This window comes from Cricetulus griseus, chromosome 7, assembly GCF_003668045.3.
Source record: "Cricetulus griseus strain 17A/GY chromosome 7, alternate assembly CriGri-PICRH-1.0, whole genome shotgun sequence".
NCBI classification, from domain to species: Eukaryota; Metazoa; Chordata; class Mammalia; order Rodentia; family Cricetidae; genus Cricetulus; species Cricetulus griseus.
Window position 1 is genome coordinate 9,322,113 of NC_048600.1, and position 22,230 is coordinate 9,344,342.

Genomic DNA, 22,230 nt, shown 5'->3' on the forward strand with positions numbered 1-22,230 from the left:
TCTATTAGCTGAAGTCAAGCGAAATAATAAATAAATAAATAAATGCATGCCACAAGGCAAGGGGACCAGCATGATGAACTGTGTGTGCAGTGTAACTACTGTGTGTGACACACACACACAGACACACACAGACACACACAGACACACACAGACACACACACACACACACACACACACACACACACACACACACACACACACACACACACAGTTAGCACTTCTTAATAGATCCAGTACAGCTGCCTCTTGGGAGGGGAATGGGTCATTTGGATACAGTAGGAGGGATGGCAATCATACTTTGAAATTGTGACATGACATATAAAATGTAACTAAAAATGTAACTAATCAGCCGGGTGTTGGTGGTGCACACCTTTAACCACAGCACTCAAGAGGCAGAGGCAGGCAGATCTCTTGTGAGTTTGAGGCCAGCCTGGTCTACAGTTAAAAGTTCCAGGAAAACCTCCAAAGCAATACAGAAATACCCTGTCTCGAGAAACAAAAAAACAAAAAAAAGAAAAGAGAAAAACAAACAAACAGAAAGACAGAGATGTAGCTCATCAATGAAAAGATTTGTTCCAACCCTACCCCACCTCAAATAACAACCCTCCATAGACTGAGTCAGCTTGCTGTCTGGGGCAGAAGGGTTGCTACTTTCCCTTCTGGAGTAAGGCTGCAGCTCTCCTCCCCCACTTGGTAGTCATCTGCATGCAGGCTGTCAGACATGCTCCTAAGGTGACATACCTATCTGTCTCATCCAAATAAGGGATGATCACCTTTTCCCAAAAATGTCTGGCTGAAGTCAGTTTGTTTTCTTCTATATTAGAAAGCCACTGAATCCATGTATAAATGCAGCACTGGGCCTAGGCATATGTGGCTCAGTGTGAAATATGCGGTTAACATAAGCTTTAATTATTAGCACCCAACCAACAAACAAAACAAAGAAAGCAGAACATACATATAACTCTTAGACTTATATTCCTAAAGCAGACAAGGAGGCACCATGCTTGGTTTACGGTGCAGTATCACATGCCTCTGGGACAGGTTAAATAGCAGCTACCCTTTGTATACAAAGCACAAAGCAGTGTGCAGCTTCTGTGTCCTAGAAGTGGCTGATACAATATACCTTGGATCCTTTCTATTTACTTTGGTTAACTGGAGGTAGGTCATCTGATTTTTCTCAAAGATAATGCTCTTTAAATCAAAATACTGAGACACAAATTACTTGTGTTGGTGAAAACAGAAGTTAGAAAAATTCTTTTTTATTAACACAAAAAGTAACCAGAAACATGCATTATACAGTAATGACAAGCAGAAATTAAAATCTTAATTTTTTGATTACTGGGGATAAAAAGTTTTAAGTATGTAGAGTTTACAGTTCTACCTGTATAAACACACACAGACACACACAGACTCACACACACACACACACAGTGACCATATTTCAGTTAATCCCTATTAACAAAACAGTAACTGAGGATGAAGCTCAGTGGTAGAGAACTCAGGTGGTATGTACAAGGCCCTGGATTCTATTCCTGCCACAACAACTGAAAGACACTAATGCTGGTTTTTTAAATGACTGAGGTAATACAGACTAATACAGCTACCTAAACTACAACAGCCATGCTTCCCTAAGCTCCTCACATCTAATCCCAAACGGACCACCTCACTGATGTACTTTACAGAAAAATCATACCATACAGCTCTACTTAAAACCTTCTAGTTGGTTGTGGTTATCACATACTTTGATCATAGCATTTGGGAGGCAGAGGCAGGTGGATCTCTGCAAATTCCAGGCCAGCCTGGTCTACATAGTGGTATGGATCCCACAGTGAGCATTCCTGCTTGACAAAGTTCCAGCATTTTGACTTTGCAGATCACAATTCTCCAGCCCCACTTTACTTTCATTTTTTAATGACTCTCACTATGTGTTATGGGAGCTCCCTTATGCCTTTTCCTTTGGGAAATTTTATATAGGCTTTGAAGGATGAAAATGTATAAAATGGCAGCCTCTTTAAACAAAGTAATTTTTTTTTTCTTCAGTTTTTCGAGACAGGGTTTTTCTGTGGCTTTGGAGACTGTCCTAGAACTAGCTCTTGTAGACCAGGCTGGTCTCGAACTCACAGAGATCCTCCTGCCTCTGCCTCCCAAGTGCTGGAATTAAAGGCGTGTGCCACCAACGCCCAGCTAACAAAGTAATTCTTAAGAAAAAAATTTGTGCTACCATGGAACCATGTAGAGCATGATAACTCTGCCTACTCCCATATATGTTAACACCAAGCTGTTAGAAAATGTAGATAACATGTACTTGATAAACAAGGTGTATTTGATAAATAAGATTTGTCTGATAAATAAGGTATATTTGATAATGAAGGTTTATAAATTCCTAAGGTCTATTCAGGTTAACAGTAGTATTTGTCTAATTTCATTTTTGCTCACTTTAAGTTTTAGCTATTTGGATAAACTAAGCCATACAAAAAATTGGCATATTCTATATTGGAATGTTTGGTCCCCTGAGAAAGTCCTTTTCCCAAGGTCAGGCATTTAAATAAAAGTCCCCATTGTCTCAGGGACTTGAGGAAAGTTCCTGATGGCTAAAGAGGAAGACATTCTAATCTCTGGGGAGAAGAGCTTGTGGCCCTTCCAGTAATATGTAACTGTTGTTAGCTGGGCAGTGATGACGCACGCCTTTAATCCCAGCACTGGGAGGCAGAGGCAGAAGGATCTCTGCTTGTGAGTTCTAGACCAACCTGGCCTACAAATCAAGTTCCAGGACAGCCAGGACTGTTGCACAGAGAAACCCTGTCTTGAAATCCTAAAACAAAACAAACAAACAAAAAACAAGCCAGAAAACAAAGGAAGGAAGGAAGGGAGGGAGGGAGGAGGGAGGGAGGGAGGGAAGGAAGGAAAGAAGGAAGAAAAGAAGGAAGGAAGGAAGGAAGGAAGGAAGGAAGGAAGGAAGGAGCGAGCAATGGTTAAGAGCATTGGAGCTCTTGCAGAGGACCAAGGTTCACTTCCCAGCACCCATATTAAGTAGCTCACAAACACCTGGAACGCTAGTTCCAGAGAATCTGATGCTCTCTTCTGGTCTTCATAGGCATCTTTATGCATGCTGTGCACATATAAACACTCAGGCACACACATAAAATTTGAAATTATTGATCTACTACTGGTAAAGACTGAATTCACACTGGAGACTGAGCACAGGGCCTGTACATGCTATGTAAATGCTCTACCACTGAACTATGTGCCCGGCCCTTACCATTAATGATTATTAAACATTTTAAGTGTTTTTCATAACTAATTAGAGAAGTTGATACCTAGAAGCTGTAAACGATCCTTGGCCATAACCAAATTAGTCATCATTTTGGCTTGAAGGCGTCTAGCTCTTTCACACTGTTCACCTAAATGAAAAAAAAAGGAAGAATTAGCTAAAATATCTACATTTCCCTACCAACAGTGTTTCAAGGTAAGTGTTGCTCCAGTACCTTCATGGATAATCAGAATCTGTCTTCATAAAGAAATTTAAGGTTGGGCTGGGCGTTGGTGACGCACGCCTTTAATCCCAGCACTTGGGAGGCAGAGGCAGGAGGATCTGTGAGTTTGAGGCCAGCCTGATCTCCAGAGAGAGTGCCAGGATAGGTGCCAAAGCTACACAGAGAAACCCAGTCTTGGAAAACAAACACAAAAACAAAAACAAAACAAAAAAAAAGAAAGAAAAAGAAATTCCCAATTTACTTTATTTTTTTTTAGACAAGGCTGCACTGTTTACCCCAGACTAACTTTAAACTCACAGAGATCCACCTGCCTCTGCCTCCTAAATCCTGGGATTAAAGCTGTGTACCTGGTTTCTATTCTAACATGTACAATAAATAAATAAATAAATAAATAAATAAATAAATAAATAAATAAATATTACCAGGCTGAAAATGTAACTCAGGGATAGGACACTTACCTAGTGTGTAAGACCTAATAATACCTAACAACAACAAAAGATTACTTACACACAACAAACAGGGAAAACACATGTGACTGATTACCCACTGATCACTTATTGATCCTTGGATGACTTTAAGGCTATAGTGTATTAGTTATTGCCTGTCTGCTATGGGAAATCAGGTTTGAGACCTGAGTTTCACTTTTAGAACAGCCAATACCATACATGCACAAATATTAACAATGACATCAAAAAGGGCTGGAGAGATGGCTCGGTGGTTAAAAGCACTGGCTGCTCTACCAGAGGACCTGGGTTCAATTTCTAGCAGCCCCATGGCAGCTCACAACTATCTATAACTCCAGTTCTAGGGGATCCAATGCCCTCATATGGACATATATTCAGGCAAAAACGCCAATTCACATGAAATGAAAATAAATAATTAAAAAATAAGCAAAATACAATGACATCAAGAAATAAAATGCATTTACTGAGGTAAATAAGATTTAAAAAGAGAGGAATTATGTAAATTCAGTCACTAACCCCACTTCTGCAAATCTGTTTTCAGAATTTTCAGTTACCTGTGATCACTTACATTCCAAAATAATTAAATGGAGAATTACAAAAAAAAAGAAACAAAAAAACCAAGTTATAGATATTGAGCTGCATGGTATTAATAAAATTTCACCTTTACCTGATCTACCCCAACCACATCATGAATTTTCCATTTGTCCAAAATATCCACAATACGTACTGCTGTCCTGTAGTCACTCGGCAGCCATCCTGGTTATTAGTTATAACGTCTAGGGCTGGCCACTCCTTACAGTTTAGTCCATGAGGAGCCCTGGAAGGTTCTTTATGGATAAGGGCTCTGGAAGGAGGGAATTACTATAGAATTTGAGGTGGCAATAGAAACTATACATAAAACCCACCTTGGCCTGTTACTATAACAGCAATTCCTTTTTCTAGTTCTTCGATACCTTTCTTGTACCATTCCACAGCTTGTTCCTTCTGTCCTGCTTTAAAAAAAAAAAAAAAAGGAACCTTATTTGTATATAACATGAGTATGAAAAATGTAGCATTCACTGGCCCATGTATCATACTGATAAATGGCACATGAAAAGGCTGTGATCAGTAAGTCTAAGAAACATTATACATATACATAATCAAAAATTTCCATATCATTATTATTTGATTTGTCAAAATAAAAACTTAATCACAACTGCCATGATCACAAAATAGAATGGTCTTTTTATAGATACCATATAACAACTAAGAAATGTTTATCCCCTATTCCTCCATAGCCCCCCTTTAACATAGGTTGTATATAGCCCTGGGGGCCTAGAACTCACTCACTCTGTAGACCAGGCCTGCCTCTGCCTCCCAAGTGCTGGGATTAAAGGCATGCATCATATATTTGGCAATGTTTTACTTCTCTCAATATCACAGTTTTCGCTGTGCCCAGTGAAGAGTAAGCATTGAAAAAGTACCTGATAATGTCACCTGAAGAAATTGTTAAGTGCTTGCTGTAAGTCAACCTGGACACAGTGGCAAGAAGATCAAAAGTCTCAGGTCTTCCTCAGCTACAGAGCAAGTTTGAGGCTAGCCTAGGCTACAAGATCCTTCCTTACTTTATTGTAGACCAACAGAAACTTTGATTTTCCTGTTTTCTTTTTTTTTGACGTGGAGGCTCATATAGTCCAGGCAGGTCTCACAAAATATACACAGCTGGGAATGCCCTTGAAATACTGACCCTCCGAGTGCTAGCCTGGCTTTATAGTTACATTTTCAATAAGAAAATACCTGTTCATATGCATTTCTGGGTATTTTTACTTGAAAAGAAGAAAAACAAATAGTATTATGACATTTACATTCTGAGTGATGAGAATGTGGCCAGCAATGTCTTACATGTGTATAGTTCTTACTCTACCAAAGTGACAATATCCTAGCAAACATGAGAGTTCCTTTACAGAACCTCTTCTCATTCGCATGGTCTTCCCTTCCAAGAAGTCACTATCATGATCTCAATACATGTCTTTATAGTACAGACTTTTCTACTATATTCACCAATATTTGTATTATTTAATTTTTTGTTTTTTTGTTTTGTTTTGGTTTTTTTTTTTGAGATAGGGTCTCACTACGAAGCCTTGGCTATTCTGGAACTCACTATGTAGATCACGCTGGCCTTGAACCCAGAGATATGGCTGCCTCTGCCTCCAGCGTGCTGGATGAAAGGGGTACCACCATTTCCACCTTTCATTTACATTTGTGTGTGCATGTGTGTGCAGGTGCATCAGCCCTTGCATGTGCATATGAAAGACAGAGGCTGATGTCTAGTATCTCCTACTGCTCCTGACTCCACCTGATTTATCATCACATGAGGTGGGGGCATGGGTACATGTATCAAACACATACGTGGAAGTCAAAGGAGCCACCAGTCTCTAAGCACTCCAGCGCTGGGATAACAGATGTCAACCACACCTGGCTTTCTTTCGCATGGGTACAGGAGACCTGAAGTCAGGTCTTTACGCTTTCGTAACAAGCATTTACCTGCTGACCCAGCTCCACAGCCCTATTTTATTTTTTTTAATTCACATATGCAATTGATATACATATATGTATATGTTAATGTGTATATATATTTCATTCATTACCTGGTAATTTACCTATTTCCTATATTAAAAGCTATTGAGCAGAGCAGTGGTGGTGCATGCCTTTAATTGCAACACTGGGGAGACAGAAGCAGGTGGATCTCTGAGTTTGAGGTCAGCCTGGTCTACAGAGTGAGCTCCAGGACAGCCAAGGCTACAGAGAAACCCTGTCTGGAAAAACCAAACCAAAAGCTATTGAAGGGCTGGCTGGTGAGACAGGCAGAGCAGTGGGTAAAGTTCATGCTGCTGAACCTGAGGACTTGAGTCTGATGCCCAGGACTCACATGGTAGAAGGAAAGAACTGATCCCCAGGAAGTTAGTTTTTCTCTAACTTCCAAACCTGCACCATGGCAATACACAAAAGAAATAAATGAAGTTTTTTTTTTTTTTTTTTTTTGGTTTTTCGAGACAGGGTTTCTCTCTGTAGCTTTGGAGCCTATCCTGGCACTCACTCTGGAGACCAGGCTGGCCTCGAACTCACAGAGATCCGCCTGCCTCTGCCTCCCGAGTGCTGGGATTAAAGGCGTGCACCACCAATTCCCTGCAAATGAAGGTTTTTACTTTGGTATTTTAACAATTGTCTTCAAAGGTACTGAATGACTGAGAACATACAGTTCAGTGGTAGACTATTAGTCCCCAGCTCCACAAAGAAAGGTAAAACACTGAAAGAAAAGATACTGGAGAGTTAGCCCAGGGGTTAGAGCACTTGTCCTTGGAGAGGACCAGAGTTCTATGTCCATCACCCACACAGTAGCTCACAGCTGTCTGTAACACCAGTCCAGGAGATGTCATAGCCTCCTTTAACCTCTAGAGTGCCAGAAACACTCATGGTGCACATGCATACTTGCAGGCCAACACTCAGATACAGAAAATAGTTTTTAAAATATAAATGTGCTAGGCAGTGGTGGTGCACACCTTTAATCCCAGTACTTGGGAGGCAGAGGCAGGAGGATCTATGTGAGTTCGAGGCTAGCCTGGTCTATAGATCGAGTGTCACGATAGGCTCCAAAGCTACACAGAGAAACCCTGTCTCGAAAATGTTCCAAAACACACTAAAAATTAAGGGCTTGCCTGGAGCTCAGCGGTAGAACACTTCTCTAACATGTTCAAGGCCCTGAGTTCAATCCTCAGCTCTTTCCCCCAAAAGAAAACAAACAATGTTCTCAGCCCTTTTTTTTTTTTTTTTTTTTTTTTTTAATGTCAAATAGTGCTGTGGTGAACAATCTGTCCTCAACACCCATCTGCAGTGTCTCTGCTGTACACGGAACAAGTAAAACAACGGGCAGTCACATTTCTCCACTCGCCACATGAACTAACTCTTAAGAGCTTTTCTAATTATGTACGTTCTTATTACTAGTTACACTTAATTACATTTATTTATCTGTTTAGTGTGTATTGCATGCATGCAGTTGCTCACCTACTACAGCACCCATGTGGAAAAAGTCAATTCTCTCTACCATGTAGAGAAGGCCATCAAGCTCACTGGCAGGCACCTTTGCCCACTAAACTATCTCGCTGGACCCTTTGCCTTTACTTCTTTAATTTTAACTTTTACTATTTTAAATGAAGTGGCTGTGTGAAAGAGGTCAGAGGTGTCAGATGCCCCTGGAGCTGGAGCTACAGGTAGATGTGAGCCATTTGACCTGGGTGCTGGCAAATGAACTTGGGTCCTCTGGAGGAGAGCAGTGTGTACTGCTGAGCCAGTCGCCTCCCTTTTTGTGGTACTGGACTTGAAACCCAGGGCCTTGGATTAGTGTTCGGCAAGTACTTTATCACTAAGCTATATCCGAAGACCAAAACTATGCTTTTTGTCTTTTTATGATTTAAAGATTTTTTATTTTGCTGAGTGGTAGTGGCACATGCCTTTAATCCCAACACTAGAGTTACAGAGGCAGGCAGATCTCTGGGAGTTCAAGGCCAGCGTGGTCTACAGAGTAAGTTCCAGGACAGTCAAGGCTATAAAGAGAAATCCTGGCTGGGCGTTGGTGGCGCATGCCTTTAATCCCAGCACTCGGGAGGCAGAGGCAGGCGGATCTCTGTGAGTTTGAGGCTAGCCTGGTCTCCAGAGCGAGTGCAGGATAGGCTCCAAAGCTACACAGAGAAACCCTGTCTCAGAAAAAGGGGGGGGGGGAGAGGGAGAGAGAGAAACCCTGTCTTGAAAAATGAAAATTTGTTGTTGTTACTATTATTATTGTGTGTGTGTGTATGATGTGTGAGTGCCTCAGTGCCTATGTAGAAGTCAGAGGACAACTTTAGGCAGTTGGCTATCTCTTTCAACGGTGAGTTATAAGGACTGAATTCAAGGCTTGAGTGTCAAGAGATTTTCACCTGCTAAGCCATCTCCCTGGCGCACCAATCTAAACTCTTAAAGCCAATATGAGAGTTCTCATTGGCAACATTCTTTTTTAATTTTTAAGATGGCTGAGCAGTTAGGACCTCTTGCTTTTGCAGAGGACCCATATTCAATTCTCAGAACCCACAATCCCCCTTAACTCCAATTCCAGGAGACCTGATTTCTTCTTTTTGACCTGCCTAGGCAGCAAGCACAAACATAGTGCCCACACATATGTACAGGCAAAACATTCATATACATAAGATGAAAGAAATCTAAAAAAGTTTACACGACCCATATTTATTTAATTTTGTCTCTCTGTGTGTGCTACTATAACTCCAAGGACAACTTTCAGGGGACTGTTCTCTCCTTCCTGTGTGGTCCTGAGGATTAAATAGGCTTGGCAGCAAGAGCCTTAACCTACTCAGCCATCTCCCTGGCCCACTGGCAGCATTCTAATAAATACTTGCTTGTCACTTACATATCATCTAATTTCTTATTTTAAAATTAAATTTAAAATAATGAAATTTATTATATGCATATGTGTATAAACACGGGGCAGGGGAGGGATGGGGCATAGCACAAGTGCAGAAGTCAGAGGACAACCTTGTGGGGTGACTCTCTTTTTCCACCTTTATGAGGGTTTCAGGACAAATTCAGGCTATCAGGCTTTGAAGCAAAAGAGTCACCTTGCCAGCCCTTTCTTAGTGTGTAAAACTCAGGGCCTGAATTAGAGAATTCTGAGACAACACAAAAGCAAAAGCCATGGGACCACTGATAAAATAAACCTTGCTAAATTTAAACTCTTTCTCTTTCAATGCCAGAGTTGTAAAGACAAAAAAAGACACCAAACAGGCTTTCAAAAATTCAAAAAACAGAATGTTTCACAATGGACTTGCTCTGGGCAGTGGTAATGCACACCTTTAATCCCAGCACTTCTGAGGCAGAGGCAGGCAGATTTCTGAGTTTGAGGCAGGCCTGGTTTACAGAGAGAGCTCCAGAGCAGCTAGAAATCCTGTCTCGAAAAACAAAGTAAGAGCTGTACATGCCTTTGATCCCAGCACTTGGGAGGCAGAGGCAGGTGGACCTCTGTGAGTTCAAGGTCAGTCTGATCTACAGAGCCCCAGAATATTCAAAGGATTCTCATTAAGCAGTGATAGAAATGACCAAACACCTTAGGGCAATTTGGTTGTCAAACATGGGCTTGGCATGTGCAAAGCCTTGGTTTCAATCTCAAATCCCCAAGTGGGGAAAATGAAACAACCTGTGCACAGTCCCACAGACCATACATAAATGGTAAAGAAGCCATCACTTGCCAGAGAATACAAATTAAAACCATGTCGACAGCCAGGCAGCATAGGCTGTGATCCCAGCTGCTCAGAGGCAGAGGGGCAGAGGATCCCCAGTTCAAGAACAATACTGCAAACTTATGGAGACCTGGTTTCAAAAACTAAAGTGAGGGCCAGTGTGTAAAGGCACTTTCGGCCAAGGCTGACCACCCAGGGTTTGATCCCTGGGACCCACAGGATGGAAAGAGAACTGACTCCTGCAAGCAGACCTCCGCTGTCACACACTGGGGCATGCACTCCCCACTCCACTCCCCCATCTCCACCATAAACAAACACACAAAATAAATAATCCTTTTAAAGAAAAACGAGGTCTAGAGCCATAGCTCAGCGGTGGAGTGCTTTCCAGGCCAGCACCAGGCCCTAGGGTTCATTCAATCCCTATCATCCAAACTAAGAAAGTCAGTCAGTAAGCTGCCACTACAGACCTAAACCTAAAAACAGAAAACCAAGCCAACTGTGGTAGTGTGAATAAGAATGCCCCCCCCCCCCAGGCTCCTATGTTTGAATGCTTATCCACCAGGGAGTAGAAGGATTAGGAAGTGTGCCTTTGCTGGAGTAGGTATGGCCTTGCTGGAGGAAGTGTGTCACTGACCCATGCCAGGCCATCTCTTGATCTCTGCAAGTGGATCAGGATGTAGCTCTCAGCTATGACTCCAGCACCATGATTGCTGCCATGCTCCCAACATGCCCCCACCATGAGGAACCCTTTGAAACTGTAATTAAATGCTCTAATTTATAAGAGTTGCCTTGGTCATAGGGTCTCCTCAAAGAAATAGAACAGTGACTAAGAAACTACCACCACCAAAACAAACAAAAAACAAACAAACAAAAAACAAAACAAACAAAAAAAAACCACACCACCATCACCAAAAAACCCCAAACAATCAAATACAAAAAGCAATGGACCAAAATGTCATGTTTGTTGGTCCTAATACAAACTGGTACCATTAAGCGGGTAAAGACAGTAGTAATTCATTCCCATGTTATTAAGCCTATTGGCAATACCTTCAGCTACTAACTTTAGCCACATAAATTGTGATTTTAAAAAACAAAACAAGGGGCTGGAGAGATGGCTCAGCAGTTAAGAGTAGCCACTGATCTTCCACAGAATCCTTGTTCAATTCCCAGCACCCACATGGTGACTCACAACCTGTAACTCCAGTTCAGAGGAACTCAATACTATCCATTCTGACTTCTGTGGGTACCAGGCACATACTGGTGCACACACATACATGCAGGCAAAACATCCATACATATAAAATAATTTTAAAAAATTGTTTTAAAACAAAACAGAAACCAAACAAGGCATAGTATCCAACAGTGGCTGGCTGTAGATCTCTTTGTGCAAACAACACTAAATATTGAGCAGTCAGTAAGAAGAAAGGGAATGCTTTTGCAAAAGGCCTAATTTCCTTGTACTATCCTTTCCTCATTCGAATCGGGGGACCTGTGGGTTCTTTGTAGTAGAGTCCCATCAGGCAGCCCTGTGTGACCTACAACTCCCTACATAGACCACAATGGCCTTCCAGTTGTGGTGACCCTTGTGTTTTACCTCTAAGCAAGAGGAATTTCAAAACAATCTCTTTTCTTTCAGTTTTTTGAAACAGGGTCTTCTAGAACTCACTGTCACTCACGCTGGCTTCAAACTCTGTTTAATCATCCTGCCTCAGCTTCTTGAGTGCTGGGAAGAGGTGTGAACCTCCACAGCCCTTAAGTGGAGTTCCCCAGCAAAAGGAAATTTAGTCTGAAATCAATTCTTTCTAAGAGGTAAATGTACACTTCAGGACTGAAAGCAATTACTTCTGATTTCTACTCTCTACCCTCATCTTATGAAAACAGATGTGAACAGGTTTTTGTGCGTTTTAAATTAATGTACAATGCTGAATCGTACAAAACTAGAAAATTCACTGCCGGAAGTGGAGGTGCACACCTTTAATCCCAGCACTCAGGAGGAAGAAGCAGGTAGATCTCTGAGCTTGAGGACAGCCAAGGCTATGTAGAGACTCTGTATCAAAAAGAAACAAACAAAATGTGAAAGTTATATGGTGAGGTAGTTTGACTGAGGATGTTCCTGTACACTCAGGTATTTGAATACCTGGTCCTGTTTGGAATTATTTGTGAGGTTTAAGAGGTGTGGCCTTGTGGGAGCAAGGGTGCCACTGGGCTCGGGCTTTCAGAGTTTAAAGACTGGCCATTTCCTCTTATTTCATTTCCCCTGCTTTTTTGCTTATGGTTCAAGATGTGAGCTCTCAGCTTGCTGCTCCAGCCACATGCATGCCTGCTGCCACACCTCCCTGACATGACGGTGATGGACTCAGCTCTCTAGAACTGTAAACACACACACACACACACACACACACACACACACACACACACACACACACACACACCCCTACCTGACTGACTAGAGGGCTGAACCTGCTAACCTGACAATCTGATTTTGATTTGGGGGTCCCATGTGACAGGAAGGAACCATCCAGCACAGATCATTCTCTGACCTTCACATGTACTTCATGGCACATGTGCATCCATGTACACACACAGAAACACAGACACACACAAAAGAAAAATTAATAAATAAAATTGTGAAAAAAATCTAATTTATGAGGACTGTTTCATTTAGACACTTTCTGTTCTTGATGCCAGACACTTCAGCCCTACAACATCCTGAAAAACTGGTTCACTTTCTTTCACACAGCACACTGTGGCCTGTACTGCTAGGTACTACCAACCTGAGAAATCAAACCACACCTTCTGAACCTCCACCTTAGTATTGTCTAGGAGCTCACACACTTATCTATCTATAGACATCACACAAAACATGCTAGATCATGTTCTAGTTAATCCAAAGAACCACTAATACAACTTTTCCTCCCAAGTATTCTGACTGACTCTTTACCAGCATTAAAAGAAGAGAAACACTGTCCAGTATAAAATCATATATACATATAACCATGAATGAAAAAAGAGGTCATAAGTTTGACAGAGAGCAAGGAGGGATCTATAGGGGAGTTTGGAGGGAGGAAAGGGAAGAGAATGTTGTAATTATAGTATAATCCCCAAAATATATAAAAACAATGATTTTATATTGTCTGGTCACCTAACTCTGTTCCCACTTATGCTCCTTTGAGCCCACTCTTTAATTTGTTTCTTAATATATAAACGGATGTCACAGATTATCACTCTTTCAAAGAAGTTCAACCATTAAAATACCTACAAAAATTCAGAGCTGGAGAGATGCATGGCTCAGTGGCTAGGGGTCGTAGGGGCTGCTCTTTTGGGAGACCTGACTGGACTCACATGGTGGCTCACACCTGTTTCTAACTGCAGTCCCAGGGGATACCACACCTCTTCGGACCTCCATGGGCACTGTACACATGTGGTGTGTTATGTTTCTAATGGGTGGCAATGTAAGACACTGCCACCCTCTCGACAGTGTACAAGAATCAAAGAGCCTCTGAAGACTATATACTCAATTCAGTCTATCTGTTCACATATTTTTATGCAGTAAAAAGAGAAATTCTCTTGGAAGTTAAGTTCTGAGTTGTCAAGTATAGCTAAAAGGCTGATAGACTTCAAATGTGAACTTTTTTCAATTATAGAATTAAAGTTAGGCTACAAATATGCCGAGAGGAAAAACTAGGATATACTTGAAAACACAGATTCAGTTTATTTTATATTTATTTTACTTATTTATGTATTGGATTTTTTGAGGCAAGGTTTCACTGTGTCAGCTTGGCTATCCTGGAATTAGCTCTGTAGACCAGGCTCAGGTTCAGTTTACTTTTTTGCTTTGTTTTGAAACAAGGTCGCACTATGTAGCCTAGCTGGCCTTGAACTCAAGGCAGTCTTCAGTTTCCCAAGTGCAGAGGTTACTTCCAGCTTTATTTCTTTCTAAAGGAAAACGAATGTAACTAATTTGTTTTAATTTTTGTTTGTTGTCTTTGTTTCTGAAGCACTGAGAACCAAATGCTCTCTCTAAAGCACACTGGGCAAAAGCTTTTTATCACAGAATTACATCCTCAAGCCCCTTTAAAAAATCTACTCTCACTTATAGTCCCACTATTTGAAAAACCAGGGATCTGCTGGGCGGTGATGGTACACACCTTTTAGAGAAAAGCAAATCTCAGTGAGTTCGAGGTAAGTCTGGTCTACAAAGTGAGTCTCAGGACAGCTAGGACTGTTACACAGCAAAACAGTCTTGATAAACAAAAAGCAAGCAAACAAAAACTCAGGGAATCCTACAACTATAAAATACTGTCATACAACATCATATCCCGAAGGAAGAATGCTGTTCTCCATCTTCCCCAAGTGTTCGTTGCATTTTCCTGAGAGGGAGTAAGAATTGAGCAATGAGCAAAAAAGGTTGCTCTCATAAACACAAAATATTCTTCACTGTGTCTATTAGTATCCTGAACTAAATCTCCACTGTCTCTGGACTCCCAAATCACTATATTCCCCTTTTATTCTTGGGCCCTGCAGCAAAGGAAGTGTTTCTCTAAGGCTGAAACACTAGAACAGTCAGTCTCTGGTGCTCAGAGTGGAAACAACACGGCAAACAACTACAGACTGTTCATTTTCCACAGTGGACAATGTTGATGGGCGTACCTGGGCTGCTTTGGAGAAGAATGCAGGTGACAATAAAAGGAGAGAATAACCAAGACTTTCTAACTCCACTTAACGTTTTCCAAAGAAGTTTAAAATTAGCTATTATCCTAGATTGCTGCCACCTGCTTCAATCTTGTCAGTAGTGATTTCATCTGGAAAACACCTGTACTGACAGCACTCACGTCAGATTATCATGGGGACCAAGGGACACATGCAAAACTAATCGCACAATGCCTGGCACACAGAAAAGACTAAACGATGTTGCTTGAAAGAAACCTAAGTATGCAGTTCCCCTGCCTTCATTGAGAAGCACGAGCCTTTGTTTTAGGTTCCATGGTACAATGATACGCGTGTTTACCCAACTTGTTCATTTAACATTTAAATTTAGAAACTTAAGAGACCGCCTTGAAATACAGATTTAGAAAAAAGAAAAGCAACTAGGGGCTGAAATACAACTTCACAGAAAAAATATGCAAGACTCACTATATTGATAAAAATAACTGATGGAACTTCAGAATAACGCAAATTCGGCACCAATTATTAGCAACTATCCTTTTCAAATTCAACACTTGTTCTTTTTTTTTTTTCCTCCCCAGACACTACAGAACTCTTTTCACTAAGTTTATACACAGCTTATTTGACACCAAAACCTTCTGGAAGCCAAGCTCAGAGAATGCCACACTGTTTATAGTGTTAGCAAGAATCCCGTGTGGTCACTCTAGGCCAACTGTCACTGTCACCAGCACGTCTGCGTGTCTCTCGGGGACTCGGATAATGCACCAGCGTGGGGGTGCTGAAACAAAGTCGAGAGCTAGGACACCCCAAAGGGGCCAGGTCCAGCTGACTTAGGCGTCACAGGGCAGGGTCTGCCAGTGGGGACTCGGACTCCGGGGTAGATCAAGTCGGGGGAGAGGGTGCAGGAAAGGGACGCAGGTGGCGCCCCCTCCCCGCGGGCCGGCCTCTCGGCCGCCGCCGCCGCCTCCCGCCAGCCCCCAGAGTACCTTTCTCTTCCTCGTCGATGCGCAGGGCAATGGAGATGTACTCGAAGGCCTGCTTGTGAAAGACGCGGACGCTCTCGGCCTCGCCACCGGGCCCGGGAGCTGGGGGTGAGGGCGAGGCGGGCGCCGGCGCGGTCCCGGAGCTCCTCTTGGCGGCCATGAGGGCGCGGGAGAAGCGCTGGCAGAGCCACGCAAAGAGGAGCCCCAGGTGGCAGGCGAGCAGGCGCAGCAGGGCGAAGCCGACGGCCAGAGGGTAGGAGAAGTGAGGCAGGTTCCGCTCAGGCGGCGAGCCCGGCGCAGGGGCCGGGCCGGCGACAGGGGCGGGGACCGCGGCGGGGGGCGGAGGCCTGGCGGGCGCCGGGCTCGCGCCGCCGGAGCCTTTCTTTTTCCGTCGTCCGGCCGGAGAACTCATTCACAGCTCCCACTGCCGCCGCCGCCATAACCCGCCTCCCCCAGACCGACGGCGACCAAGCGGCGGCGGCGGCCACTGCGGCGCCGGGGCCCACGGAGCCGCTCGCGCGCCCGCCCGCAGAGCCCGGGAGCCCGGCACCTGCACGCGCCGCTCGCCGGCCCCGCCCCTCCGTCCTCCGCTGGCCAGGAGCACAACCCCTTCTCCACCTCCTCCCGCGGCCGGAGGCTCCTGCCCGCCTCCTTTCCCTCTGTCCTCCGGCCCGCCCGCACCTCTCCGCGGCGGCCGTGCACGCGCACGTCCTCGGGGTCCGGCTCCTGTGCGCGCGCGCGCACGCCGCCGTCTTTGTTGACCTGGGAGCTTGTGCGCATGTGCATGCGCCATCTCCCCCCCCCCCTTCTCTGTCCCTTTCTCCGGGAACTACAGTTCCGTAGGTGCGGTTCTCCACGCTCAGGGTCTCAGGGGTTCGTCGCTGCTCGGCAAATTTTTTCCGACTTCCGAGGATTCAGATTCTAAGAGAGCTTTGGTAGTCAATTTACGAGTGGGGGTTGCGGCGTGGGCGGCTTGACTAGTCCTCAGGTCTCCTATCTCGCAGTGCGGTTGTTTGCCTTTGTTAAAGAAAGGGACTCATCTAGTCAGTGCTGGCCTCCAACTCGTTCAGTAGCTGAGGAAGGCCTCGAACTCCTAATCCTCTGCCTACAAAGCAGGTGTGCAGCATTGCTTCCAGCTATTTTCTTATATATCTTTATTTTCTGCAAGTTGAGCTTTAAGTCTTTCGCAAAGGATGCCTCATCTGAGTTCATGTCAGAGGCAGTGTGCAGCAATTTGGGTATTATTATCTGAGAAGGCAGCAGTTGCAGGACAAACTTCATGACATCCTAAATGAAAGACTTTACTACCACGAAGACTACAGTCCTACTTTAACTAATCTATTACATGCCTAGGTGCGTAATCTCAGGATTAATTATGTGAATGAAGTCATTCTTGGGTTTTGTTTGCAGTTACCATCCTGTAATTTACTAAGGAATCCCTACGCCCTGCGGGTGCAAGTGTCCGAGTGTGTGAGTGTGTATGTCTCCATTGTCCCTTTATTCTTTTGGTAGACTACCTATCATCTGTGTGTTTCCCATATTATAATGAGCAGCAAGCACAGATCCCAGATCATACAAGAGAAAACAGTAGACTGATGAGACTCCTGGGAACTAGCATCTAAAACAGAGGGTGGTTGAAATCCAAAGCTCTAAGAGCTGGTGGATCCCATTCCCAGATCTTTTGAGGCCCTAGACTGGTCACTAGACTATGTAGCCTATCCAGTAAATGAGTCAGTCTTCTCACTTTCTCCCCCTCCCGCTATCCCCTCCCCCCTCTCAGTCTTTAAAAACAAACAAATAAAAACAAACCTCCCCCCTTTATTTCAGTTAGCCACAATTGTTTCTTGTTGCCTAAATCAGTGACTACTAATACAAAGTCCCTATTGTTTACAGTGAGAGGCATACAAATCTATGAGAACATCCAAGAATCCCCACATTCTGCTGAGGCGATTCCCTACCAATATAAAATATCCTGGGTTGTGGCAAAAATGACCCTCACTGTTTCCTACCTGCTGCCTTCCTTTTTTGCCTACGTCCTGATTCTATAATCTCATCTTTCTTTGGAATTTGTATTCCTTTCAATCCCTTTTCTCCAGGAAACCCTACTTCTCTTTTGAACCACACAGTAGTGGTTGTGTGAAATCGTGTGTGTGTGTGTGTGTGTGTGTGTGTGTGTGTGTGTGTGTGAGTGTGTGTATTGTCAAGTAAAAATAAGATGTATACAACCTATATGTACAGTCTGAGGAAGATAGCAAACTGTGTCTTTTCTCTAACTGTAGAGGAAGCTACTATCTCGACTGCTGTAATAATCCCTCCTGTGCTTGTCCTGTCTTTTGATAAAACTTTTTTTTTTGTGCCTGATGGTTTTAGGTCATTTTCTTTTTCTTGGAATGTTCTCTCTTTCCGCCTCACTACCAAAGTCTTTCTAGGTTTTTTTCTGACATCACCTTCTTGATAAATCCCTCCCAAAGGGTGGTGGTGGCACACACCTTTGACCCTAGCATTCAGGAGGCAGAGGCAGGTGGAATTCTTGAGTTTGTGAGTTCCAGGAGAGCCAAGGCTACGCAGAGAAACCCTGTCTCAAAAAAGAAAAAAAAAAATCCCTCCCTTAACACCTCAAGTTAAAATGTTTCAGTATTTAATTCTCCCACCCCCCACCCCGCCCCCCAGGTTTTCTCTGTGGCTTTGGAGGCTGTCCTGGAACTAACTCTTGTAGAACAGGCTGGTCTCGAACTCACAGAGATCTGCCTGCCTCTGCCTCCGAGTGCTGGGACTAAAAAGACATGCACCACCACCACCCCGCTTAGATTTCCTTTTCTCAAGCATTTATATATAATATTACATTGTTGTTTCTGTGACTGGCTATTGGCAAGGTAGAAGTCTTAAATCTATGTTGATTTTTTTTTTTTTTTCCGAGAGACAGTTTCCCTGTGGCTTTGGAGGCTGTCCTGGAACTACCTTGAAAAACCAATAAATAAATATGGGATTGATAATCAAGACTAGGATTGCCCGTAAATTCTTCTATCATTTATTAGTGGTATAGAATAAGATATGTAGTAAGCTCTTTGGGGGGGGGTTGTGATAGGGTTGGTCTGTGGGTTTTGGAGGCTGTCCTGGAACTAGCTCTTATAGACGATGCTGGTCTTGAACTCACGGAGATCCGACTGCCTCTGCCTTCCCAGTGCTGGGACTAAAGGCATGTGGCACCATGGCCTGGCTATGTAGTAAGCTCTTAATCAGTTAAATAAAATAGGTATAATAATAGCCAAATTAAAGAATCCATTTAAAACCTCCACAGAATATTTTTTATGATATAGCAAGACTGAATACATTTCCCCCTTTATCTACAGTGACTGCCCAGATTTATAACTCTGTAGACATCTGTAGATATCTTGATTTTTTATTGTTTGCTGTTTTTCGAGACAGTGTTTCTCTGTATAACAGTCCTGGCTGTCCTGGAACTCACTCTGTAGACCAAACTGGCCTTGAACTCACTGAGATCCACCTGCTTCTGCTTCCCAAGTGCTGGGACTAAAGGTGTGTGCCACCAACGCCCAGCATGATATCTTACTTAAAAAAATATTTAACTTTATTTTATGTGCATTAGTATGAAGGTGTCAGATCCCCTGGAACTGAAGTTATAGACAGTTCTGAGCTACCATGTGGTGCTGCGAATTGAACCTGTGTCCTCTGGAAAAACAGCTAGTATGCTTAACCACTGAGCCATCTCTCTAGCCCAGATATCTTACTTTCTAATAATCTTAACTCATAACTTCTGTGCTTGGAATTATACTCAATTTGTGAATTAATATGTTCCTAAATTTTTCTTGAGAAAAACAGTGCCACAATATTCCCTTTTGTCTTGTTAAAATTCTGAGTTCTTCCAAGTCTGAGCTGTTTCTGGATATCTGGAATTTAGGGAATTAGAGTTTCCTTTGGACCTAACACATCTGCCTGGACTGAAGACCTTAAGCCTTTTTAGCCAGTGTGACAGCCTCCCAGTTTTTAGGTTATGAAAAGTTTCAGGACACTTAATCTCAAATTGAATCTGGAACAGTTTCCCCAGGACATGAAGGAGGAGCTGAGAACTAAGCCTGGACACCCAGTCACCTTGTCACTTTAACCCATTACTCTGTTCACCCAAGTGCCTACCAGCAGATGGGTCTTTTGTTTGTGTGTTGGATTTGGGGTTGTTTTTGTTGCTTGCTTTTCCCCCTGCTGTATGTACCTATTGAGGAAGTCTCCGAACTTTAACTTTAGATTATTTGAAGTAGAGACGGGCGGCAGCTGTTAAGGATATCTTTTCAACTAAAATATAAATACAGTAAGGTACTTAGAGTTACAGGGGGAGAAGATTGGGTTCTGAAAAAGGACGATGAAGCTGGAGAGATGGTTCTGCAGTTAAGAGCACCAGCTCTTCCTGCAGAGAACCTGGGTTCGATTCCTAGCACCCATATGGTGGCTCACATCTGTCTATAATTCTAGCTCCAGGGGGTTCAACACTTTCTGGCCTTTTGGTGCACAGACATACATGCAAGCAAACACTCATACAGAAAATATATATATATATATTAAAAAGACGGAAAAAGGCAGAGGAAAACCAGGTATGGACACAGAGGAGGGAGGAAAGGAATGATGTCACAATTAAGGAACCATGGCCCTATCACTCTGTTAATGAGCAGACATGCAATCATGTCCTTAAATGGTACCTAGAATATGGTACATATTCACTCATCTGCTTAACATGTTATGCATTGACAATATATTAGGTGCTGAGGAAGGTACCAAGATTATAGCAGAGAACAGGTTAAATTTATAATCTAATACAGTGGCTAAAATCTCAAATAGCTAGAGTGGCATATACATGTAAGTTCTGCAAACAGGCAGTGTGGTAGTGAGTACCTTTACCTGCTGAACCATCTTGCTAGCCAATAATGCAAGATTTGATGTGGAGCCTATTTTCTGTGAGATACTAGTTCAAAAAAAGAGAAAGAAACCAATCCTACTAGGTCTTGGAGTACAGGTCTCTAACCCCAACTACTTGGGTAGCCAAAACAGGAGAATTGGTTGGAAGTTCAAGGTTGCCTGGTTTAAAGAGTAAGTTCAAGGTAAACTTAGACATCTTAAGGAGAGTCTATCTCAAAATGAAAAAAAAAAAAAAAAAAAAAAAAAAAGCCTGGTGTTGGTAGCACACACCTTTAATCCCAGCACTCAGGAGGCAGAGGCAGATGGATCTCTGTGAGTTCGAGGCCAGCCTGGTCTACAGAGTGAGTGCCACGACAGGCTCCAAAGCAATACAGAGAAACCCCGTCTTGAAAAAACAAAACAAAACACAAAAACAAAAGTAAAAAGAGAACTGGGGAGGTGGTAGCTGGAGAGATGGCTGATCCATGAAGAGCTTTGGCTGCTCTTTCAGAGAACCCAGGTTCAATTCCCAGCAGCCACATGGTGGTTCAAAACCATCTGTAACTCTGGTCCAGGATATCTGATGTTCTCTTCTGACCTCTGTGGGCACCAGGCATTCATGTACACAGACATACATGCAAGCAAAGAATCATAGACAAAGAGAAAGACAGAGAGACATAAAGAGAGAAACATGAGCTCAAGAGTTAGGGATAACAGGCTGTGGTGGCCCACACCTTTAGTCCCAGCACTCGGGAGGCAGAAACCGGTGGATCTCTGTGAGTTTGAGATCAGCCTGGTCTACAAGAGCTAGTTCCAGAACAACCTCCAAACCCTCAGGAGAAACCCTGTCTTGAAAAACAAAAGCAAAACAAAAAGAGTTGGGGATATAAATCAGTGATAAAGTGCCCTAGGTTCAATTTCCAGCAATACATGCATACACACACACCAAAAATCAGAAACCAATCAGCCAGTAACCAAAAATAAAACAGTGAGTCACCAGTTTTTCTTTGCACTTGATCTGTCATTTCAATGAAAGTAAATGAGCTCAGGGTTTTGAATAGTAGGCGTCAGTATAAACTGTTACCTGACCTGCTTGACTTGATTTTTGAATTTATGATGCCATGAAAACACAGTAGCCAGCTAGTACAGAATTTTAAACTATATTACAAAAGGGCATGGTCAACTAGATAAGTCTAGTGGTGTAATGTACTTGCCTAGCATACAAAAGGTCCTGAGTTCACTCCCCAGCACTGCAAAACACACAAAAGAAGACTGTGGGTATCTAAGTGTATTCTTACATTTCTATATTTATGCCATAATGAGCTTATATACTCCACATGCAAAGTAAGGGTTGGGGAAAGTGGTCAATGGGCGCCAAGTTATATATAATTCCAGCACTCATGAGGCAGAGGAGGGGGAATCTCTGTGAATTGGAGGCCAGCCTGTTTACAGAGTG

At 43.1% G+C, this 22,230-nt stretch overlaps 1 protein-coding gene across 4 annotated transcripts in view; it reads right to left on the reverse strand.

The window, feature by feature from the left end:
* Nucleotides 1-16,597, reverse strand: part of Spast (spastin) — a 47,104-nt gene extending 30,507 nt beyond the window's left edge. For 2 of the 4 annotated variants that reach the window (XM_027426091.2, XM_027426089.2), the window contains exons 1-3: nucleotides 15,873-16,597; nucleotides 4,864-4,947; nucleotides 3,318-3,401 (exon numbers count right to left, since the gene is read on the reverse strand). In XM_027426091.2, the coding sequence (XP_027281892.1) occupies nucleotides 3,318-3,401; nucleotides 4,864-4,947; nucleotides 15,873-16,281 (577 nt within the window). In that variant the 5' untranslated portion in view covers nucleotides 16,282-16,597. Of the gene's footprint in view, nucleotides 1-3,317; nucleotides 3,402-4,863; nucleotides 4,951-15,872 lie in introns of all 4 variants that reach the window. The other 2 variants (XM_027426090.2, XM_027426088.2) reach the window with 1 other exon arrangement.
* Between the last annotated feature and the right edge of the window lie 5,633 nt (nucleotides 16,598-22,230).